Here is a 20,625-nt window from a genome sequence, read left to right as displayed (position 1 = left end):
TAGCTCTTCTAATGGGTGTGGAGTGGTATCTTCTTGTGGTTTAATATGTATTTCCCTAAAGGTTAATGATGTCGAGTATCTCATTATATGTTAATTTGTCATCTGTGTATCCTTTTTTTGTGAGGCATATGGTGCATTTTTCCCCCCACAGGCTTTATATTTTAAAGCAGTTTTAGGCTCCCAGGAAAATTGAGTGGAGGTAAAAAGATTCCCAGATGCCTGAAGCCCCTACACCTGCACAGCCTCTCCCACCATCAACATCTTCCACCAGAGTCCATTTGTTACAGTTGATGAAACTTTCCCCCGACAATCCCTGGCAAACACTGATATTTTTACTGTCTCCATAGTTCTGCCTTTTCTAGAATATCGTAGTTGGAATCATATTGTATGTAGCCTTTTCAGTTTGGTTTCTTTCACTTAGTAATATGCTTTTCAAAAGGTTCTTCATGTCTTTTCATGGCTTGATAGCTCATTTCTTTTTAGCATTTAATGATACTCCAAAGTCCGGATGTACCAGAGTTTATCCATTCACCGATTTAAGGACATCTTAGTTGCTTCTACATTTGGGCAGTTATTAATAAAGCTGCTATAAACATCCATCTGCAGGTTTTGTATGGATGTACATTTTCAAATCCTTTGGGAGTTTTATTGCTGGATCATGTGGTAAGAGTATGCTCAGTTTTGTAAGAAACTGCCAAACTGTCTTCCTGAGTGGCTGTACTTATTTGCAGTCCCACCAGCAATGAATGAGTGTCTTTTGCTACATATCCTCACCAGCATTTAGTGTGATTAGCGTTTGGCCCATATTTTAATTGGGCTGTTTGGTTTTTACTATTGAGTTTAAGAGTTCCTTGTATATTCTGGATATCTTGTTGGATATGGGATTTGTAAATATTTTCTTCTAGTCTATAGTGTTTTTATTTACTTGATGCTGTCTTTCCTGAATTAAAGTTCTTAATTTTGAAAACTTTGGAGGTTTTCTGAAAACGTTAAATATATTTTATCTATATGACTCAAAATTTTTACTCATAGGTATCTACCCAAGAGAAATAAAACCATATACATTAATTTCCCATGGTTGCTATAATACATTATCACACTTAGTAGCTTAAAAGAGCACAATTTTTTTCTCTTCCTTTCCTGGAGACCAAAAGTCTGAAATCAGTTTCTTTGCACTAAAGTCGAGGAGTTGAAAAATCTGGTTCCTTCTGGAGGCTCTACAGGAGAATCTGATCCCTTACATATCCTCGCTTATGGAGGCCGCCTGTATTCCTTGGCTCATGTCTCCTTCCTCACTTCACTCTAACCTTTCGCTTCCAATGTCACATCTTGTATTTCCTCTTCTTTAGTCAAATCTCCACCTGTTCTCTTCTTATAAGAACACATGAGATTATAATTTGGGCCCTCATGGGTAATACAGGCATACCTCAGAGATATTGCATGTTTGGTTTCAGACCATCCTAATACAGTATTTCAATAAAGTGAGTCATAATCTTTTTGCTGGTGGAAGTTCTTCCCTTCTATTTGTAAAAAGTGCAATACCTACGAAGCACAGTAAAGCAAAGCACAGTAAAACAATGTTTGCCTGAACAGAATAATCCACATCCCCAAATCCTTAAGTGACATCACATCTGCAAACTCCCTTTTCTCATATAAGGTAACGTTCACAGTTTCCAATCATTAAGGTGCGGGTATCTCCGGAGACAATTGTTTAGCCTATCATAGTCTGTTTTCTAGCCCACAAAGATCCATATATCTATCCCACATGGAAAATACATTCACCCTGTTTTAACATCCTTAAAAGTCTCAATCCTGCAGCACTAATTCGAGTTCAAAATCTCATCCAAATATCAACTCAAAAGTCTCACATTTCATCATCTAAATCAGTTATGGGTAAGACTCTGGGTGTAATTAATCCTGGAGCAAAATTCCTTCCCTCTGTGTATCTGTAAAACTAGAAAATGAGTATTCTGCCTCCAAAATGAATCGTAGTTATAGGCATTCCCATTCCCAAGGAAAGAAAATGCAAGGGAGGAAGGACCTACTAGCCCCAAGTACCTTCAAAATCTAATCAAATTCCCCTAGGTTTCAAGGTCTGGGAATAATCCTCTGTGGCTTAAAATTGGCATTTTTTTTTTCAAAACTGTTTTTTGCCTTTTCATATAAATTTTAGGATCAGCTTGTCTATATCCATAAAAAATCCTACTGGTATTTTGATTGGAATTGCATTCAACCTATAGACCAATTTGGGGCCACACTGGCTTCTGTGAATATGGATTCCAGTCTATGAATTTGGCCTCTCTATTTATTTAGATAATCTTTAACTTCCTTCATTAGTGTTCTGTATTTTTCAACAAACAGATTATGTACATTTTTGTTAGATTTATACAAGATTATTACACTTTAGGGAGCTATTGTTAATGGCATCTTTAAAAAATTCCATTTCCAGTTATTCATTGGTGATACATAAAAATACACATTATTTTTGTACGTTGACCTTGTATCCTGCAAACATATTGCACTGGCTAGCACTTCTTGCAGGATGTTTAATAAGAAGAGTGAGAGAGGACATCTTCGATTTGTCCCCACTCTTAAGGGGACACAAATAGAATGTTTCACCACTAAGCATAATGTTATCTGTAGGTGTTTTGTAGATGCCCTTCTTTTGAAATGGAGGAAGTTCTTTCCTGTTAATAATTTGATGAGAATTTTTTTATCATAAATGGATGTTGAATTTTATTAAATGCTTTTCATGCATCAAGTGATATTATCATGTTATTTTTCTTCTTGAGATAGTTAATGTGGTGGATTACATGAACTGATTTGAGAATATTGAACCAGTCACTCTGCAGTCCAAGATAAACTTCACTTGGTCTTACTGTGGTTGACATATATGGCTGGATTTGATTTGCTAATATTTTTATGAAGTTTTTTTTTGTGTATATGTTTGTGAGCGAATATTGTTCTATAGCTTTCTTATACTGTCTTTGTCTGGTTTTAGGAGCAGGGTAATGTTGGCTTCTTCAATGAGTTGAGAAATCTTTCCCTTCCTTCTATTTTCTGGAAGGGTTGTATAGAATTGGTGTTACTTTTCTTCTTTAAATGAGTAGAATTCACTGATAAAACCATCTGGGCCTGAATTTCTTTTTCCAAAGGTTTTTAAAGATGAATTCAATTTCTTTAATAGATATAGATCAGTTCAGATTATTTCTGTAACCTTGGATGAGTTGTGGCAGTTTAAAGTTTTTGAGGAATTAGTCTAATTTAACTGAGTTGCTCAATTTCTGTACATAGAGTTGTTCATGATTTTCCATTATTGTTTATTTAATATCTGCATAGTCAGTAGTGATAACCTCTCTATCATTCTTAATTTTGTGTTTTGGGTCGTCTTTTTTTTAATGTAAATTTTGCTGATCTTTTTAAAGAATCTGCTTTTGGTTTCTTTATTTTCTTTATTTTCCTATTTTCTTTCTGCATGCTTTGGGTGTATTTTACTCTTCCCTTCTAGCTTCCTGAGATGAAGCTAAGCTTATTGATGTGAGACTTCTTTTTTAGTATAAGCATTTAATGCTATATATTTTCTTCTAAGCACTGCTATAGCTGCATTCCACAAATTTTTCATTCAATTAAAAATAACTTTACAATTTGCTTGAGACATTTTCTTTGACCCATGGACTATCATATGTTTGCTGCTTAATTAAAAAAAAAATGGAGATATTTCTTTTATTTCTCTATTATTAATTTGCGATCTGACTCCATTATGGTTAGAGAACCTACATTGTATGATTTCAATTCTTTTAAATTCGTTAAAGAGTGTTATATGTGATATGTCTTGATGAATGTTCCATGTGAGCTTAGAAAGAATGTATATTCTGCTATTGTTGGATAGAGTATTCTGTAAATGTCAATTAGAGCTAGTTGGTTGATGGCGTTGTCAGTTCTTCTATACTCTTGCTGATTTTATTTTGCTAGTTCTATATATTATAATGAGAGGAGTATTGAAGTCTAACTATAAATGTGTATTTGTCTGTTTTAGTTCTATCAGATTGTGTATTGTGTATTTTGAAACTCTGTTAAGTATATATACATTTGGACTGTTGCATTTTCTTGGTGAATTGACCTTTTTATCGTTTTATATTGTCCCTAACGTCCTTGGTTATTTTCTTTGTTCTGACATCTAGTACACTTCATACCTGATGTAAATAGACCTATTTAAACTTTCCTTTTGAGTAATGATTTCATAGAAAATATATATATCTTTTCTCATTGTTTTTTGTTTGAACCAAACTATATTTTTAAATTATAAATGATTTCTTTTTGGACAGCTTAAAATGAGATTACTTAAAAAGTATCCATTCCATGTATCTCTAGTAAAAGGTATTTTAGACTTTTTATCTATAATATAATTATTGATATGTTTGGATTTAGATCTAATATTTTGTTGTTTACTGTGTATTTCCTGTTTTCATTTTCCTCTTTCCATTTTACTTTCTTCTTTTAGGTTATTCTGAACATTTTTAGTATTTTACTTTATCTATAGTGTTTATTATATATCTTTATACAGTCTTTTAACTTATTACAATGTACACACTTAACTTTTCAAGTCTACTTAGATCAATTATTTACCTCCGTAAGGGTAATATAGTAATCTATAGGTCTCTTTACCCTCCCAATTTTTTTGTTGTATTTGTGTTATGTATTATGTCTACATACACTGAAAACCCCATGAGAAAATATTATTTTTTTGCTTTCAGCTACCAAACATATTTTAAAGAACTCAATAGAAGTACATATTTTATATTTATTCTGTTATTTCCAATTTCTGTTCTCTCTTTATTTTGATGTCTCAACTTTCTCTTTGGTATCATTTCTATTCTGTCTGAACAACTTCCTTTAGTAGTATTTTTACAGCAGTCTTTTGATAACAAATACTATTTTCCTTCATCCGAGAATGTCTTTATTTTATTTCATTCATGAAGGACATTTTCAGTAGCTACAGAATTCTAGGTTGACAAATTTTTTCTTTCAGTACTTTAAAAATGTTATTTCACTTCCTTCTTGCCTTCGTTGTTTCTGATGAGAAATCCATAGTCATTTGAATTGTCGTTAACCTATAAGTAATGAGTCACTTTTCTCTGGTTACTTTTAAGATTTTCTTCTTTTCTTCAGTTTTCTGTTATCTGCTTGTTTGAGTATTATTTTGGGGGGTTTATTCTGTTGGGCTGAGATTCTTGACTCTTTACTTTTGTCTCTGGTGGAATTTGGAAAGTTTTCGTTCATTATTTCTTCAATATTGTTTCTTCATCATACTCTTTCTGTTCCTTTTCTGAGATTCCTATAACACAAATGTTGGAGCTTTTTCTAATATACCACAAGACCTAAGGCTCTATGTAATTTTTCAATCATTTTTCTCTCTGTTTCTCAAATTGCATTATTTAAATTGATCTAACTTCGAGTTCATTGATTCTTTTCTCTGTCATCTCCATTTTGCTATTGAGCCCATCTAGAGAGTGTTAGTTATTGTATTTTTTAATTCTAGAATTTCCATATGATTCTTCTTTTTATCTTGTTTCACTACTAAGGCTTTCTGTCATTCAGTTTTTTATAAAAGCGTTCTCACTTAGTTATTGAAATATTTTTATAATAGCTGCTTTAGGGCCCTTGTTAGATAATTCTAATATCTGTGCCATCGAGGCATTGGATGCAATTTGAGATTTTTCTGGTTATTCATATGCCAAGTTATTTTTTATTATATACTGAACATTTTTATTATTTTATTAAACAACTCTGAATCTTGTTTAAATCTACAAAGATTTTTATAGTTTTATTTTGGCATGAAATCGACCTGTTTAATTTTAGGCTGCAAGTTCTGACCAAGCTTCTATGGCTTGTGATGTCAAAGTTAGTTTTCAAAGCATTGACATTCTGTTTGGATCTGTCCCATATCAGTCTCAGACTGGCCCATAGTCTGTGTTATAGTTTAGTTATAAAAATCTAAATAGGGTCAGTTCCATCAGTGCACAGCTCAGGGTGAACCCGGGAATTCATAAAAAATTGTAAGGGGCTACTTTCCCAAGTCTTCATTCTCTGTGATCACCAGGAAACTTTCAGCTTCCATGGGGCCTTCTTTTTTGATCTTCTGACCAGAAAGCTGAGGCTTTAGTTGCCCAGCTTTGCTGTTCCTGTGACTGTGTCCTTGTCTAGGGCCAACCAGTAGAAGATAAAGAGAGATAACAACAGAGTTTTGCTGCACTCTCTTGCGACCTCAGATCCTCCAGCTAGAGAAGGATCTCCTACTTCCTTTAATCTCCTTCAGTTCCCATTGCCACTGCTCCTACTGCTACCATACCACATGACTTGGGGGCAGGAGTGTAAGAAAAGGGTTGGATAAAAAAGAAAAATGATTTCCCCCATTTTTGCTGTGTAGGAATTCTCTCTGCTGCTTTTTGAGCCAGAACGAGAGCTTTTTTTGGAGCTTTCTCTGTCCACATCCTGGTGCTCACTTACAGGTTCTGAGCTGCCTTGATATCAGGCCAGAGGACACCCGAAGAAAAACGATGATAAACTCACTGCTGATTTGGTGGTACTTCCCATTCTGGTCATTTCCCATAATCTACCTGCTACTATTTTCTTCTCAGGGTCTTTAAACAGCTATTCCATACATACCGTCCAGGTTTAATAGCTGCATTCTGTGGAAGATACAGGGTGGAGTATACTTACTCCATCTTATCCAGAATCATAAACCCAGCATATTCAGTAATCATTCTCTTTGGGGTGAGTTTGAGGTAATCCACCTTTTTAACCAGAGGCTATGAATAATATAATGTGGCAAGGCAGTATTATAGTGGAATCCAGCACATCTCCTGGTAGAACAATGTGAGGTGGCCGTTTTAAGTTTATACTCATTTGGCTGATTTAGAGAAACTTTGAGACACCAGTAAAATGACATTGAGATAAATTTAGGCATCCATCTGTCATCTTGAAAAATGGCATGCAATAAAATCTTTCTACTGGGTATAATGTTCATAGTTTTTATCATTAACTGCCACATGTATTTCAGAGTAACAAGAGTGATGCAGTCCCACTGATTAGGGTTTCAAGTTCAAAGAAATACAGATGCCCTGTCTAGACTCTGTGCTTTGTGTACACTAGGGGATGAGAAGTAGGTTGAGAATGGATAGCATTAATTGACATGTATGAGTGAGAGATATCGTTTCCTCCCTTTTCCCATACCATGTCAGTAGGTGGGTTATCTCTGCGCATTCAGAAGTAACATATACCTCCGTGCCCACTGACCTTGGTGTGCAAAAACTCTTTGTTGTCACTGATGATAGAAGTCTGTATTTAATCCTAGGCTCCATATATATGGCTTTGCTCTTCAAGACAATGAATTTAATCTGTTTCTTCTTTTCCTAGACTGTGACAAAATAAGTATCATTTCTTAAGGAGTTTCTGTCGATCTCTTATTTTAGCTAAAGTTAGGTAGTGAAAAGGACATTTCTGTCAGTGGTGTGATATTTTTTCTTCTTGAATAGGCTAGTAAGGAAAGAAGCAATGAAAGAGGAATATCTGGTGTTTTTCAGAAATCAGGTTAGCTTTAGTCTTGGTCACCTGAAGATCTTGGAAGGTATTTCCCTATCCAGATAAACCCGCGGACCATTGTGTTATCCAGTTTCACCAAGCACAGCCCTCACCCTCCCTGTTCTCCCTCACTGGTGAAGTGTGAGTACAGTGTAGTTGTGCACTGGACAGAAGGATAGGGTAGGGGGAGAGTTGTAAGACTGATTTAGGACATGACACATTACAAGACCTTGGACTACTCACTCAACCTTTCTGAGCTTTATATTCACCCCCTCTAAAAAATGGAAGAGCCTGGAGGATTGTTGGAAAGATTACCAGTACGTGAAAGCACCTAATTCCCTTCTTACTTCTTAAGGGTGATACTGTTTGGTTTTTTTATTTGTGACGAGACTTGAGGCCAGGTTAGGATTGGGTCACTGATGGGAGAAGATAGAGGGACAAACCTAATATATATAAAACCATCCTCTAGGGTGGCATAAAGGCATCCCTCTCCCTATGTTGCTTACAGTTTTGTTTTCTCAACATCCTTTTAAACAACTAATGTTGGGGGAGGTCCCTGCAGCTCTTTGGGGTGAGATAGACATACCAGAATTTTCTGCGTGAATACATTTTCTAGGGCAGCTGTATTGTTCATCAACCTAAATGATACTGGTTCCTTTAACTCCTTCGACCTCTTTCAATATCCTCCCTCCCCCTGAGCTAGAAGATGTCATCTGCATGTGTAAGTGAAGACTGGGTGTACCTGTCTGGCTTTTCACATGCCTCTGCAGTGAATGTAGATTCTCTGACTATTCTTTCTCATACATAATGAAAGTCTGACTAGCAAATGCAGCCTTGGCCGAGACAGAGCCCTGCCATGGCAAGGACTAGAAGGAGAAGGGCTGTATGGTGGAATGAGTTACCTGTGGAGAATTCAGAGAGAGCAGCAACCTCCCAGATCCTGCCTGGAGGATTGAAATATACTATCGACTTGAACTTGCTCATGGGACTGGTGAGCATAGGGACAGAGAGACCTCTCTCTGCCCAAACAGGATCATTACTAGTCCTCTCTTTCTTATTTCATACCAATTACAGGAGGAGAGTCAGCCTGGCAGTTTCCTGGGAACAAGTGCTAAAATGTTCCTAGAGATGAAACAAGAAGGAGAAAAGTGTGCCTTCCAGAACTCTTCTCAGGAGGCATAAAGTTTGTGGTTAGAAAGAATGCTTTGGTGAGCTATTTGGGATGGGAGGGATGGGTTCCCTTCTCCCAAGAGGCATGTTCAAATTAAAACAGATGTTTTCTAACTTGCCTTCTAAAAAGGATGAATCCAGTTAACCGCAAACCTTTCTTTTGCTGAGGGGAGTCTGCAAAATTGGGGCCAGGATTGAATTGCTGAGGGCACTAGAGGCTGAGGGTGTCATTCTTCTTTCTTATCTCCCCACCCAGTGCTCAGCATCTCCTTCAAATACAAGTGGAACAAGGATTTTTAAAAATAATATTAGAACAAGCACTAGTTTATTAGCATGTATATCCTATGGACCAAGATTGTACCAGGTATCAGTTCAAAATCAGTCTGAGAGGTGAGGTTGGAGAGAAAGAGCAATGCCATTTGCTAGGAATGATGAGAGATAAGAGCAGAGTGTAGGGAGACCCTCACTGAAGGATGTGGGTGAAAGTCAAGTCCAAGAACCAGAAAGAGCTAATCCAGTCTACCCTTCAGGGTCTTGCTGACTCGAGGCTCCTTTCAAAAGTCTAGGCTGAGTCTTTCTACATCATATTAAAGGTGCTATCCACACACGACCCTTCTTCTATTTTGGGAGAGCATCATTTCCTTCAAATACCTAACCTATCTCTTATCATCGTATCTATTTAAAGTCAACTTGATGGCCCCTAGGAAAGGCAGAGGGTAGGAAAGACCTCCAAATAACACTGCTATCTTCTGGGGGACAAACTCAAGCTGCTTAGTTTTTCTCTTCAGTCCAGAGGATCATTTGATGATCATTGATGTTCTAGGCTGTTTTTACAGCAGGTAAACAATAGGAAACCATGACTCACAGGCTCAACATCTAACTGGCCTATGTTTCTTTGTGTGAGAAGTAGAGATGTCTTCATCATTACCATCATCACCATCATCATCACCACCACCATTGCCATCATCATCACTCATTACTCAAAATGCTAGCTGACATTTATAGAGCACCTACAAGGTACACACTCAATAAATGGCATCTTTTAGTATGATTAAACCACAAGCACACCAGACACATAGGAAGCACTCAGCAAGCACTAGCTATTTGCCAGGCACTATGTTAAGCACTTTACATACATTACCTAATTCTAACTGCCTTCTTCACCATTTTTCAGGTGAGGGGATCGAGGCTAGCAGAGGTTATACAGCTTGGCTCAGGAGTACTCTGTGAGGCTGGGATTTGAACCCAGAGCCTGAATGTGCTTGAGTACTTTCTACATTGCTACTGTACTCAGGATTAGGCCCTCCTTTCCCCCCGCAAAAAAAAAAAAAAAAAAAAAAAAAAAGGGAAACTGCTAAGCCCAGCTAAATACCTCAGCAATTTATAGGCTGCCCACTCTCAATTTCTGAACCAAATGTCTTTTTGATGAGGCATAAAATCCACTCTAGGAAGCAGCAGAGAGGAATTTCTGAAGTCATTTCTAACTTCCTGTGAAAATATTCTCTAGCTGGCAAGAGATTTTCCATATAACAGTGAATACACAATAACACGAGTGACTCTGCCTTGGATACCTGGCTCACAAATAACCCATTTGGCTTCCCAATCACTGTGATACCTAAAACTAGCAAAATTTATGTTTACGGCTGGAATGGCTCTGTTCAGCCAGAAAGCAAAAGTTTACGACTGAACCCTTTGCTCTGAAATGAAATCTAGTCTCTTTGGCTCGACTTTATTAGGCTGTATTGTACAGCGATAGGAGACATTAGTATCCAGAATCTGCTGTCACTAAAATGGGACTGAGTTGGCAAGTGTTTTTGTCCTCACACTCAGCACTGTGTCCTTAAATGGGAAAGTTGAATAGAAATTAGGGATACAAATAGGACCATTTTCTGAAACTTTATTTTTAATTGAATTAAATATAGCCATGCCATTGTTCTCTTTTTACACAGCCCACATTGAAATGGAGACTAAACTATCATTGGGGTCACTGGATCAATAGAGAGAGTCTAAGTAGATACATCTAGATTCCTGAAATATAGTTTAGACTAATTACCACACCAGCCCAAACACTTGGATACCCACCTTGTGTTTAATTATCTACAAGCTCTCTCTGTAAATGGCTTAAATATTTAGTGATACTCATGAAAAACATTCTTTTTCATCTTTAACTCAAGTCCTTTGGCTGTGATTGATTCTCCTTAATCTCTGATCCATAAAGGCAAGATGGCGAATACGTCCTCTGTTCTTCACTGTTTTAGGAATAGCTCTTTGTTACTTAAAGTGTGGTCTATGTTTGGGCAGCATCAGTGTTCTCTAGGAACTAGTCAGAAATGAAGAATCTTAGACCCTACCCCAGGACTACGGCACCAGAAATTGCATTTTACTAAGACCCTTCGGTGATTCACATGCACATCAGAGTTTGGGAAGCACTGTACTCAGAGCCTTAAAAAACTTTTGTTAAGTAAGCCCTAAGATGCATCCACTGGCAAGAAATTATCCCAAGTGTTAACAGCAATGGATGTAGTGGAATTCTCACCAAACTGTCTAAAATACTGAAGATTTTGCAAAGGCACAGGCAACTCTAGTGGTTCGTCTCATCAAAAGCAAGCTCATAATTCCTGTGCTGATTCAAATGCTTTTCTAATTCTTTTCATCTTCTCCTAGTTAGAAACAAACAAACAAACAAACACACGAACAACAGTTGTTCGGGGCCTCAGTTTTAGAATTTAGAAGTAATGGAGTTGCCAGATATAGTCTTTGCTTGGCTCAGTACGTTCCCTGTTGCATCGTTGTTGATTCCAATGCTGGAAACACTGGAATCCAAAGAGGGAGGACAAGGAGAAGACAGCAGGCAGAGTCCCATGGAGAACACAGCATAGTCACGAGACAGGGTAAAAAAGGGGCTCCTTCCCGCAGGGGTGACTGTGGGACTCCTAGCTAGCAGCAGGAGGGACTTCAGTTAGATTGATGGTGACATTCTAGTCCCTGGGAGTTCTGTCTTTCAAATCCACGCTTCCAAATTATTGGATTTTGAATTTAGAAAACGATAAGGCTCAAGATGGGGTACTTGCTAAGTACCCCAGGATGTTCGATGAGGACGAAATTTCCCAGAAAAACATTGCTCATAGTTAAGAGTTTTCTGGGAAGTTAAAAAAAGACCCAATTATACATGCTTCCTATTAGATCCCAGAAATGAAGAACTTTCCAGCATTTGGAGGCAGAATTGGTTCATTTCATGGTCCGACACTAAATGCTATGAAGTTATCAGTGCTTCATTTGGATTAGATGCCTGGAAAAATTGTACTTGTTTCTTTGGGTCTCTTTCTCCAGTTTTGTCTTGCTCAGTTCAATTCAACAAATATTAAGCACCTTTTATAAGCACCTCATAAGGTACCACATTGCTTGTTCTAGAGGATACAAAGTTGAGTGTGTAAGGGAGGAGCTCATGTTCCAAGTTCTGCTTTATTGCATTTTTTGTCAGATGCTAGACAACTCAAATACTATGATGGTAGCTCATGATAACTAACATGTACTGACAGCTTACTTTGGGCTGGGTAGTATTCTAGTCATTCTCTATGGACCATCTCATTCAGCTCCTGCCAGCCTCGCTGGATATGGACATGATTTGTGTCCCCATTAAGGCAAGGCAGAATACATCAAGTTGGGGAAACGAAGAAAGGTCTCACTGATGAGGTAGCTCATGATGTGAACTTTTAGGATGAGTTGGATTTTGACAACTGAAAATGGCCATAGAGAGATATATTTCTCACAGAAGAAGGATCAAGGGAAATGAAGTGGTAGGAGTATCAGAGAGGTGAAGTTTGTAGATTAGCACTGCCCATCTCCATGAGCTGCTCCTTAACTAAAAGTTCTGTGACTAAATACAATGTTTCCCCCTTGGAGACTTAAAATTCATATTAACATGTTAAATATTCTAAGCATTGCCCTAAAAAAAAAAATCTCCAGTTTGGCTTGTTAAACCCAGTACTTCTCAAATTTATTTCATTTATTCAATAAATATTATTGAGCTACTACTCTGAACCATGCACTTTTCCAACCACTGCAGATTCATATAAAATTTTCTGCCTTCAAAATAGCCTACGTTTTAATGGAGGACATCCTAGAACCCCCTCTTCACTCTCTTATGTTCCGGGTAATACCTGTTAGTGAGTTCTGTTGCGCTTACTTTGGAAAATCGTAGTCGAGAGTAATTCTCCTTTACTGAAACTTGGGGGAAATTTAGAGTGGGACCAGCACAGCTGCAGGTGCTGCGAACTGTTAGCTACTCGTCCGCAAAGAGAGAAGTACAGAAAAATGGAGTAAAGGCTTAGAAACATCTAAAGCAATTTGACAGATTAACTTTATGTCGGTTGAATCTAATGATAAAAATTTAGGACTTGTGCTTTGTCTGTCTTGTCTTTTCATTTTTCCCCTTTCTTTGGAATTCATTTCTGTTAGATTTTGCAGAAGTTTGAGTCTGCAAAAGAATGGATATTAGAAGTAAAAACAAAACGCTGGTCTCTCACCTCAGAATTATCCCCACGAGAATTGCTTGGCAGGCGTTTGCTTGAGAACATTTACTTTCTGCTCACACTACCCAGGTTAGAATTATTTTTAGTGGTATTTTAAGAACCTTATTTTTTAAAGCACAAATGAAGATGTTCTTAACTATTAGCAAGATTGCAAAACCAAAGTCCTGTTTGGATAGATAGTGAATAGGCCAGTCTTTAAGAAGGTCTGACATCTCTTAAACATAAGCAACTTTTCTACATAGGAGAGAAAAATAAGGCGAGAGTGGAGAAACCACGTACATATTGAAAAATGTACCAACTTCCAGCTACTCAGGTAACACTTTCTTAAATGATTTCTAAATAATAATTCTTTTTAAAAGTTCTCTTATCACTCTTTCTGCCAACCCAGTCCCTCTGGCACTCCGTCTCTTCAGAAATAATCTGGGCTGGGGTAACATAGTGGAGGAAATGACATATATTACAATGTTTTTGCATGTGGTGTGGTCTGTTAATCTCTCTCTAAATACCTCATCTGGGCTAATTTTCTTTTTTTTTCATTATGTCTGATGGAAGATATCTTATTTGATAGTCTGCAGCCCACTAGTCTGGGAATAAGAGATTTGGCTCAAGTCCACCCTGAAATTTATCTTTAGAGTTGTTTATTTATTCGTTCAGTGCTGAAGCAACCAGTTATTTGGCATTCCGTCAAATCCCAAATAATTTGTTTTAATTAACATTGTCCTGAAGCCTGTGGAAAAATCTGAGATCCTTTCATCCTATCCTCACATTCTGGATAATGCAATCTGAAATAGGCCATAATTGTGCAATGCCAAATTGTTATGAAGTCCCTGAAGTCCAGCGCTGCTCTCGGAAGGGCAGCTGACCCAAGTCCACATCCAAGAAGTATAGCGTTGATAGACAATTTGATGCAGAAAAGAAATATGTCCCGAAAAGGTACAAAACACCATTTATTCCCTATCTCTTCTGCCTCTTTCCTTTAGTTTCGACTTTATCACCAATTTTCTCCACCCCCAGAAAGCTGGGGAATAAGGCATTCTCTTTTCTTGCACCTGCAAGGACCTAAGCTAGCAAGATTCAAATGTTTTGTTTTTAATTTTGAATTGATTTTAGGGTTTGTAATTATACTGAAGAATGTTAATGCCAGGAAGGAAGAGAAAGAGCGATACCCACATGTCCATGGGTAAAAACTGGGGCAAGTTTGTTAACATGGGAACTTAGAAGGAAATAGAGGAGAAAGAGAATCCAGGAAGCCCAATGATAAATTCTTCTCAACACTTGATTGTCCTTAACATCATTCTTTCCAGCAAGAGATGCTTAGATGCAACATTAAATCAGATGTTTCCCAATGACAGAGCGTGCTGTTGAGGGACGGAGATCAATGACCTCACTCATTTTGGGAACTAGCCTTAACACTCATCAGCCTAGAGCCTGTAAATGCTGATTCCATGTTTATAATTCTAGTCAAGGACTTGACTCATTCTGTGGGTTCTCTTCTTCTTTTATAGTAATAAATATGTTTTTATGGGATCCAAGAAATGTCAGCCAGTTTATGTCACCATACTGTTTTAGACTGTCATGTTATAGAGAACAGTGACAGTGTATTGTGTAGTTAATATGTACACATATTAATTCAGATATGGCTAATTAATTCTCATTAAGTACTTTTATGACTTAAAACTGCATGATTTAGAGGAAGAATATTAACCAAGAATTTACATAGATTTTTAAAAAAATTATAAATGTAAAAAGAACCTGCTGTAGACTAGCCTCCTACTACCAGTTTTGGGTAATGATGGTGTGTATGTTATGACTCACTTCTTCTTACTGCAGTTATTAACATAATGGTCATTGGTTTTTATAATTTCCTTTCAATTTATTATTTTTGATGTGCATGATATAATGTATATTTGGATTAAAACAGCGTACATGTTTTCAATAAAGCAAAGATTGGTATGTGATAATCTTTGGAATTATTTACATGACTCCAGAGGTAGGGATGGACTTTTGCAAAATTACTTGGCTGCCATCAACACAGCTTTTCAAACTGTTGGTTGGGAACAGAGATCATGATGGTTGTAACATACCCCAGCCAGGATGGTTGATTTTTCACATTCACTGAGCTGTTAGCATTAGAGAAACACAGTTTCAGTCTAATCAGAGAAAGCATAAAATGTGAAAGGTGCCATTACTGACCACTATTAGTAACACGTACAGAATCTGGGTTCGAGAAGGTGTTACTTCCCCTAGAGCCAAAGCTGATAGCTCCAGCTGGAAGGTAGCTTTGATGGTAGAGCCATCAGCCCATGGATTGGTGTACAACCGTTTACTTGGGGGGGTTGAACTTGACTGGATGAAAAATTAGATAATCAAAAGTAGATAAATAAGACCATGAGAAGTATAGACGAGCTCCCTTTTCGCCCTGAAGATTCTGTATGTGATGAATCAGGACTCACAGCACATCACCTGTGCATCTTTGCTAGGCGCTCTTCTGAAACAGCTGGAGTTTGATGTGACAGTCAAAGGAGGAATTGCTGCCTCAGGAAATGCTTTGCCTATGACTGATTGCTGAATGGCTGGCAAATTAATTTTGGCACCTTTCCATAAGTCGTTTTGGTCCCATTCCTTCATTTTTCTGCTGGGAAGTGTGTATTCACATTACAGTTAAAAATACGTTAACAACACAAATGTGGAGAACAGCATGTACTATTTTAGGATGGAAGCTGTAGGCTGGGAGGGTTCCATTTTATAGAATAGAAATGATGCTGACATTCTCTGAGAGGAGGGCTGAACTCTCCTTTCATCTTGACTCAAAATCAATATTTCTTCTTGCTGACCTCTTGCAAAGTCGTGGGCTCCAGGGCTTAAGATTTTGAGTCCTTGAGGAGCTTCTGTTTTGATATTTCTCCCTTAGATACTTAAATACAGCAAATCCTTCCTGCCCTACCCTCCACCCCAAATCCTTGCACCATTACTTCTCTACATATTTACCCTATTGTCTCTGGCAAGGGGTGTGTTGTGGTAGGTGGTTATGGTAGGAGCATGAACTGAATCCTGTTTGTACCACTTATTAGCTTTATGACCTTCAGTGGTTTATTTAACCTCTGTGTCTCAGTTTTGTCATCTTTTAAAGGGGAATCATAATGACAATAACTCACTCCACTCTCTCTAGATCTCTTTGTATACAATCATTTCTCATGTTAAGCACAAGCGTTTAAACTCAACATATTTTACACTTATTTTTCTTTTCCTAAGAATGCATTTCATTACTGCTGACAAAGATAAAAGGAATGTGTACTTTCAGTTTTGCTTTTAAAGAATAAATCAAAGATGCCATGCTTGAGACAGGTAGACCTAATAAGAAGTGATAAGTTAAGCCCTTGCCTTGGGATGAAGACTGAAGTTCTGTTGTCTCAGTTTGTGACACACTTGTGTCATAAGGTTGGGTGCTTGCTCCAGACTCCCCTGATATGATTGGCCTGTTCCTATTGTACTATCACAACTTGTCATTCTTGTCCTTAAGGATTAAAGAGTCTCAGTAATAATTAATTACTGCTTCTTCTACTCTTACATTGTACATATAGGTTTTAAAAAATTATGATAAAATACATATAACATAAAATTTACCACCTTAACCATTTTTAAGTGTTTGTGTGTGTGCGTGTGTGTGTGTGGGGGGGGGGGAACATGTCGAGTTATGTATGTGGAAATAGTGTTAAAGATATGGAAATCTTAAAGGGCTATGACAATGAATTTTAACTCCTCAGCATTTATACAGTCCATCCAATGCTACCAAATCTAGCATTATAGATAGTCTGAGAATCTGCATAAGTATGTGGAAGAGGCATTTTGCTTTCTAGAACAGTTTGCTACATTTTTCCAGCTTTTTGACTTCCATTACTCAAGCATTTCAAATCAGTCACAAAGGCAAACTTGCAGTAAAAGAAATGTGGGAAAAATCAGTAAAAGTCAGATATATCTGGTGCTTTCTCCAGCAAAGAGAAAAATATGGGAAAATAAACACCAGTTTAAATAGTATTTAATCAGTAACTAGAACAGTTCCTAAGATACAAAATATGCTCACAAATATTTGCTGAATTAATAAATCAATTAAACAATTTTTACTAAGTTCAAAACCAACATAATATTATCCTATAAAGAATCTGTTTCTACTTATTTAAAGTTTAATAATTAACCTATAATAAAATTTGTTCTAATTAGTAGTTCCTTTAGAACATAGAGGCATGAAAATACTCACCATAGCTAAAAGAACGATATTAAAACCACATTAATTGAGGAGTGCCACCAGTAATCAAAACTAATTGAGGTAAAGGTTCATATTTTCATTATTTTTGAAAATAAAGTGTCATATTTGGCAACATAAAGCACACATTATAAAAGGAACGTCTCTGCTAGGTTGTTGAATCCTTCCACTTCAGAATACTACTTGCCCATAAAGCTCTACTATGAAGATTTATAATTGGCAGTCCCTCATATAGTATCTTATACACAAATGAAACAAATTATGATAATATAAGGCCCAGAATATTCTATATATTTAATTAGTTACTAACACATACTAGGCTTTCTTCAAATTAATGACCTTTGCTTATAAAGTCAAGCATATCTTTTATTTGAAAAAAAGTTGAAGTCTTATGATTTGTGGAAATTAAAAAATTCGTGCTTAGCTAAACACATTGCAGTTAATTTTAAAAATCATACAGTTTAGTAGTAGAAATGGTTGAATGCCTTTTTTTTTTAAACACTCCACTCTGGGGAAAGACCAATTTATAGATAAACAACCCATACCCAGCAGCATTGCATGGCTAATGTCTAACGTGTGGGAGTAGGTTAGAAGCAGCTCAAACTAATGAGGTTAACCCACATAATCTAATCACTCAGACTGAGCATAAAGCAGACAAATATCGTAGAAGCAAGGAGCATTCAATTTATTTCTAAATTATTTCTGGCTTTTGTATTACAAAGTGTCACCAAGTAGATTGTTAGTATGCATTGCCCACTGTTTCCCAGTCTCCTTCAACTTCAAGCATTGTATTTCCCCAGTTTACTGATTATTGGGCCATAGCCAAGATGCCTTTTAATTCAGCGTCAGCACAAAAAATTATTAAGATCCACTTCCTGTTGTCTGGGAAGCTCCCTTCAACCCCCTACCCTTATCCAACCTCCAGTGGAAATGAACATGGGAGACGGAAGCTTATAGATACCCAACAATCACATAGCTTGCCTGACTTAAGAATCCATGTGAGATCTCCAAGCTCCCAGAGGAGCTATGCATTCTTGATGTTATTTACATTATAATTTTTAAAGATGAATTCCAAGGCGAAATTCTTCCAGAAATGCCTAGCCTGAAGAGGGTTGTTGGGAAAACCAGTTGAACTTGATTAATTAGGAAAAAAAAACAACAGCAACATATTTTAATGAAGATTGGGGTAAGACTGCTCTGAAACTAGATTTTCCTTTTTGTGATATTTAAGGTGGGGATGGGAAAAAAATCTTTTTTTTTTCCCCAAAGTAGAAATAGATGTATTGCTTCATTGTAATATCTATATACTTATTGTGAAAGCCTTCAGACGATACAGAAATCTATAGAGAAAAAGTGTTATTCTACATCTCAGACATAACAACTGTTAGTGTTTTGGTATAAGGATTTCTGGATTTTGCTGTGGCTTTACAAACATTCAGATAATTACAAGGTATTTTAAAAAGCAGGATCAGACTATACATGCTATATAGTAATGTGCATTTTTACATAATTTCTGTATGAACAGATATACATTTCATCATAATTGTTAATTCTTCTCTGTACTCCATTGCATAAATGTACCATTTATGGTTATTTCCAATTTTTTTACAAATAGAAAGGATGTTTTTATACATATATCTTTTTATACATATACATATACATATACATATATAATTGTCTACTTGTTTCTTTGCTATGAATACTTAATACTTGTCTGAAAGAATATGTACTTTTATATAAATTTTGATAAAAATTATAAAATAGCTCTCCAAAAAAACCGTATCACCTGCCCACCAATATTGCAGCAAGTCCCCATGCACCTACACCCTTGGAAATCATACAGGTTTACAAAGAAGTAGTGCTTTAGAGGTGTTTCTAGTCTATGAGTTTAGAGTCATGGAAAGCTTCATGCAGGTGATGTGGTTGTGTTCCTGGTTGTTGAAGAAGGTCACCATCATCACATAACCAGTGCATTCATTTTTTTGCGAGACGGTATATAACTCAGATTTTCCTTTTATAGCCTTCTGTAACATCTTAAACCCTCGTCTTGTTTTTCCCCTTTAGATTGAGGAAGACACATGGCAGAAATACTACTTGGAAGGAGTCTCAAATGAAATGTACACAGAATATCTCTCCAGTGCCTTCGTGGGTCTGTCCTTCCCTACTGTTTGTGAGTAAGTGACCATCAACCACTCTGAAACTATATTATTTAGCTCTTTGGCTCTCAGGGGTATTTAATGTGCCTCTATCAGGAAAGATACTCCTCCACCTCTGCCTAGCATAGTTGGGACACTCGACAATTACCAGGAGTGTCCTGTGGGCTCGGCCTTGTGTGATGGACAGGAAGGTGGGCCATTCCATGGTTCCTGCTTTGGGCATTTCTGCTGGACCTACGCTTCCCTCCAGTCCCAAGAATCTCAAGCTTGGATCTATCATTTATACTAAATTATGAACTGGAGTTTTCCTGCATGTCTTGACTTCTGCCTCTGCGATGTAGACACATTTATGAAAGGAAGCATGAACCCATATCTTTCTGATTTACCAGGGCAAAAATAAATCTCGCTAGCCTTTTGAGGAAAGAAATTTTAATCTCTCTTTCAATTAAGTCAGATCATAGAAGCATCAGAGAAGTCATTGTTCAAAGTGTATTCACAGTTTGCTGATGAAACGAGGAACCACGTGTACCAGAAGGCCTTGAAAACGTCCTTAGCAATTTAGCCCCCTACATGGACAACTGCCATGTTATAATAATAAGGCTCAGCTTCTCCTGATACTGGCTTAGCAGAATAGATTTGAGCAAGGGCAGGCCCTGCCCCTCAAGGTAGAATACGTGATCACCTGAGGAATATGATCCTCAGGAGCTCCAGGTGTCCCTGGCCCCAAGTAACTACCACTATGACAGTGCCTCAGATTCCCCCACTTCGAATCTCAGATGTTGGGTTTAAATGAAATGGGCTTGGTTCTCTGCGGAAACACAAACTCCCAGAGAATACTGAGACATTTACCTGATCTGCTGACACCTTAGCAAAGGATTTGATAAATTTGGTCTCACTGATTAAACACACACACACACACACACAC

The 20,625-nt window shown here is 37.1% G+C and overlaps 1 protein-coding gene across 7 annotated transcripts in view; it reads left to right on the top strand.

Moving 5' to 3' along the window:
* KCNMA1 (potassium calcium-activated channel subfamily M alpha 1) overlaps positions 1 to 20,625 on the top strand; it is a 709,157-nt gene that overhangs the window by 527,748 nt on the left and 160,784 nt on the right. For all 7 annotated transcript variants that reach the window (XM_023527946.1, XM_023527936.1, XM_011355314.2 and 4 more), the window contains exon 14: positions 19,609 to 19,718. In XM_023527946.1, coding sequence (XP_023383714.1) covers positions 19,609 to 19,718 — 110 coding nt within the window. The remainder of the gene's footprint in view (positions 1 to 19,608; positions 19,719 to 20,625) is intronic.

This window comes from Pteropus vampyrus, unplaced genomic scaffold (assembly GCF_000151845.1).
Source record: "Pteropus vampyrus isolate Shadow unplaced genomic scaffold, Pvam_2.0 Scaffold20, whole genome shotgun sequence".
In the NCBI taxonomy this organism is placed as follows: Eukaryota; Metazoa; Chordata; class Mammalia; order Chiroptera; family Pteropodidae; genus Pteropus; species Pteropus vampyrus.
Note: the sequence above shows the minus strand (reverse complement) of the source record. Positions and strands in the feature narration are given on the sequence as shown.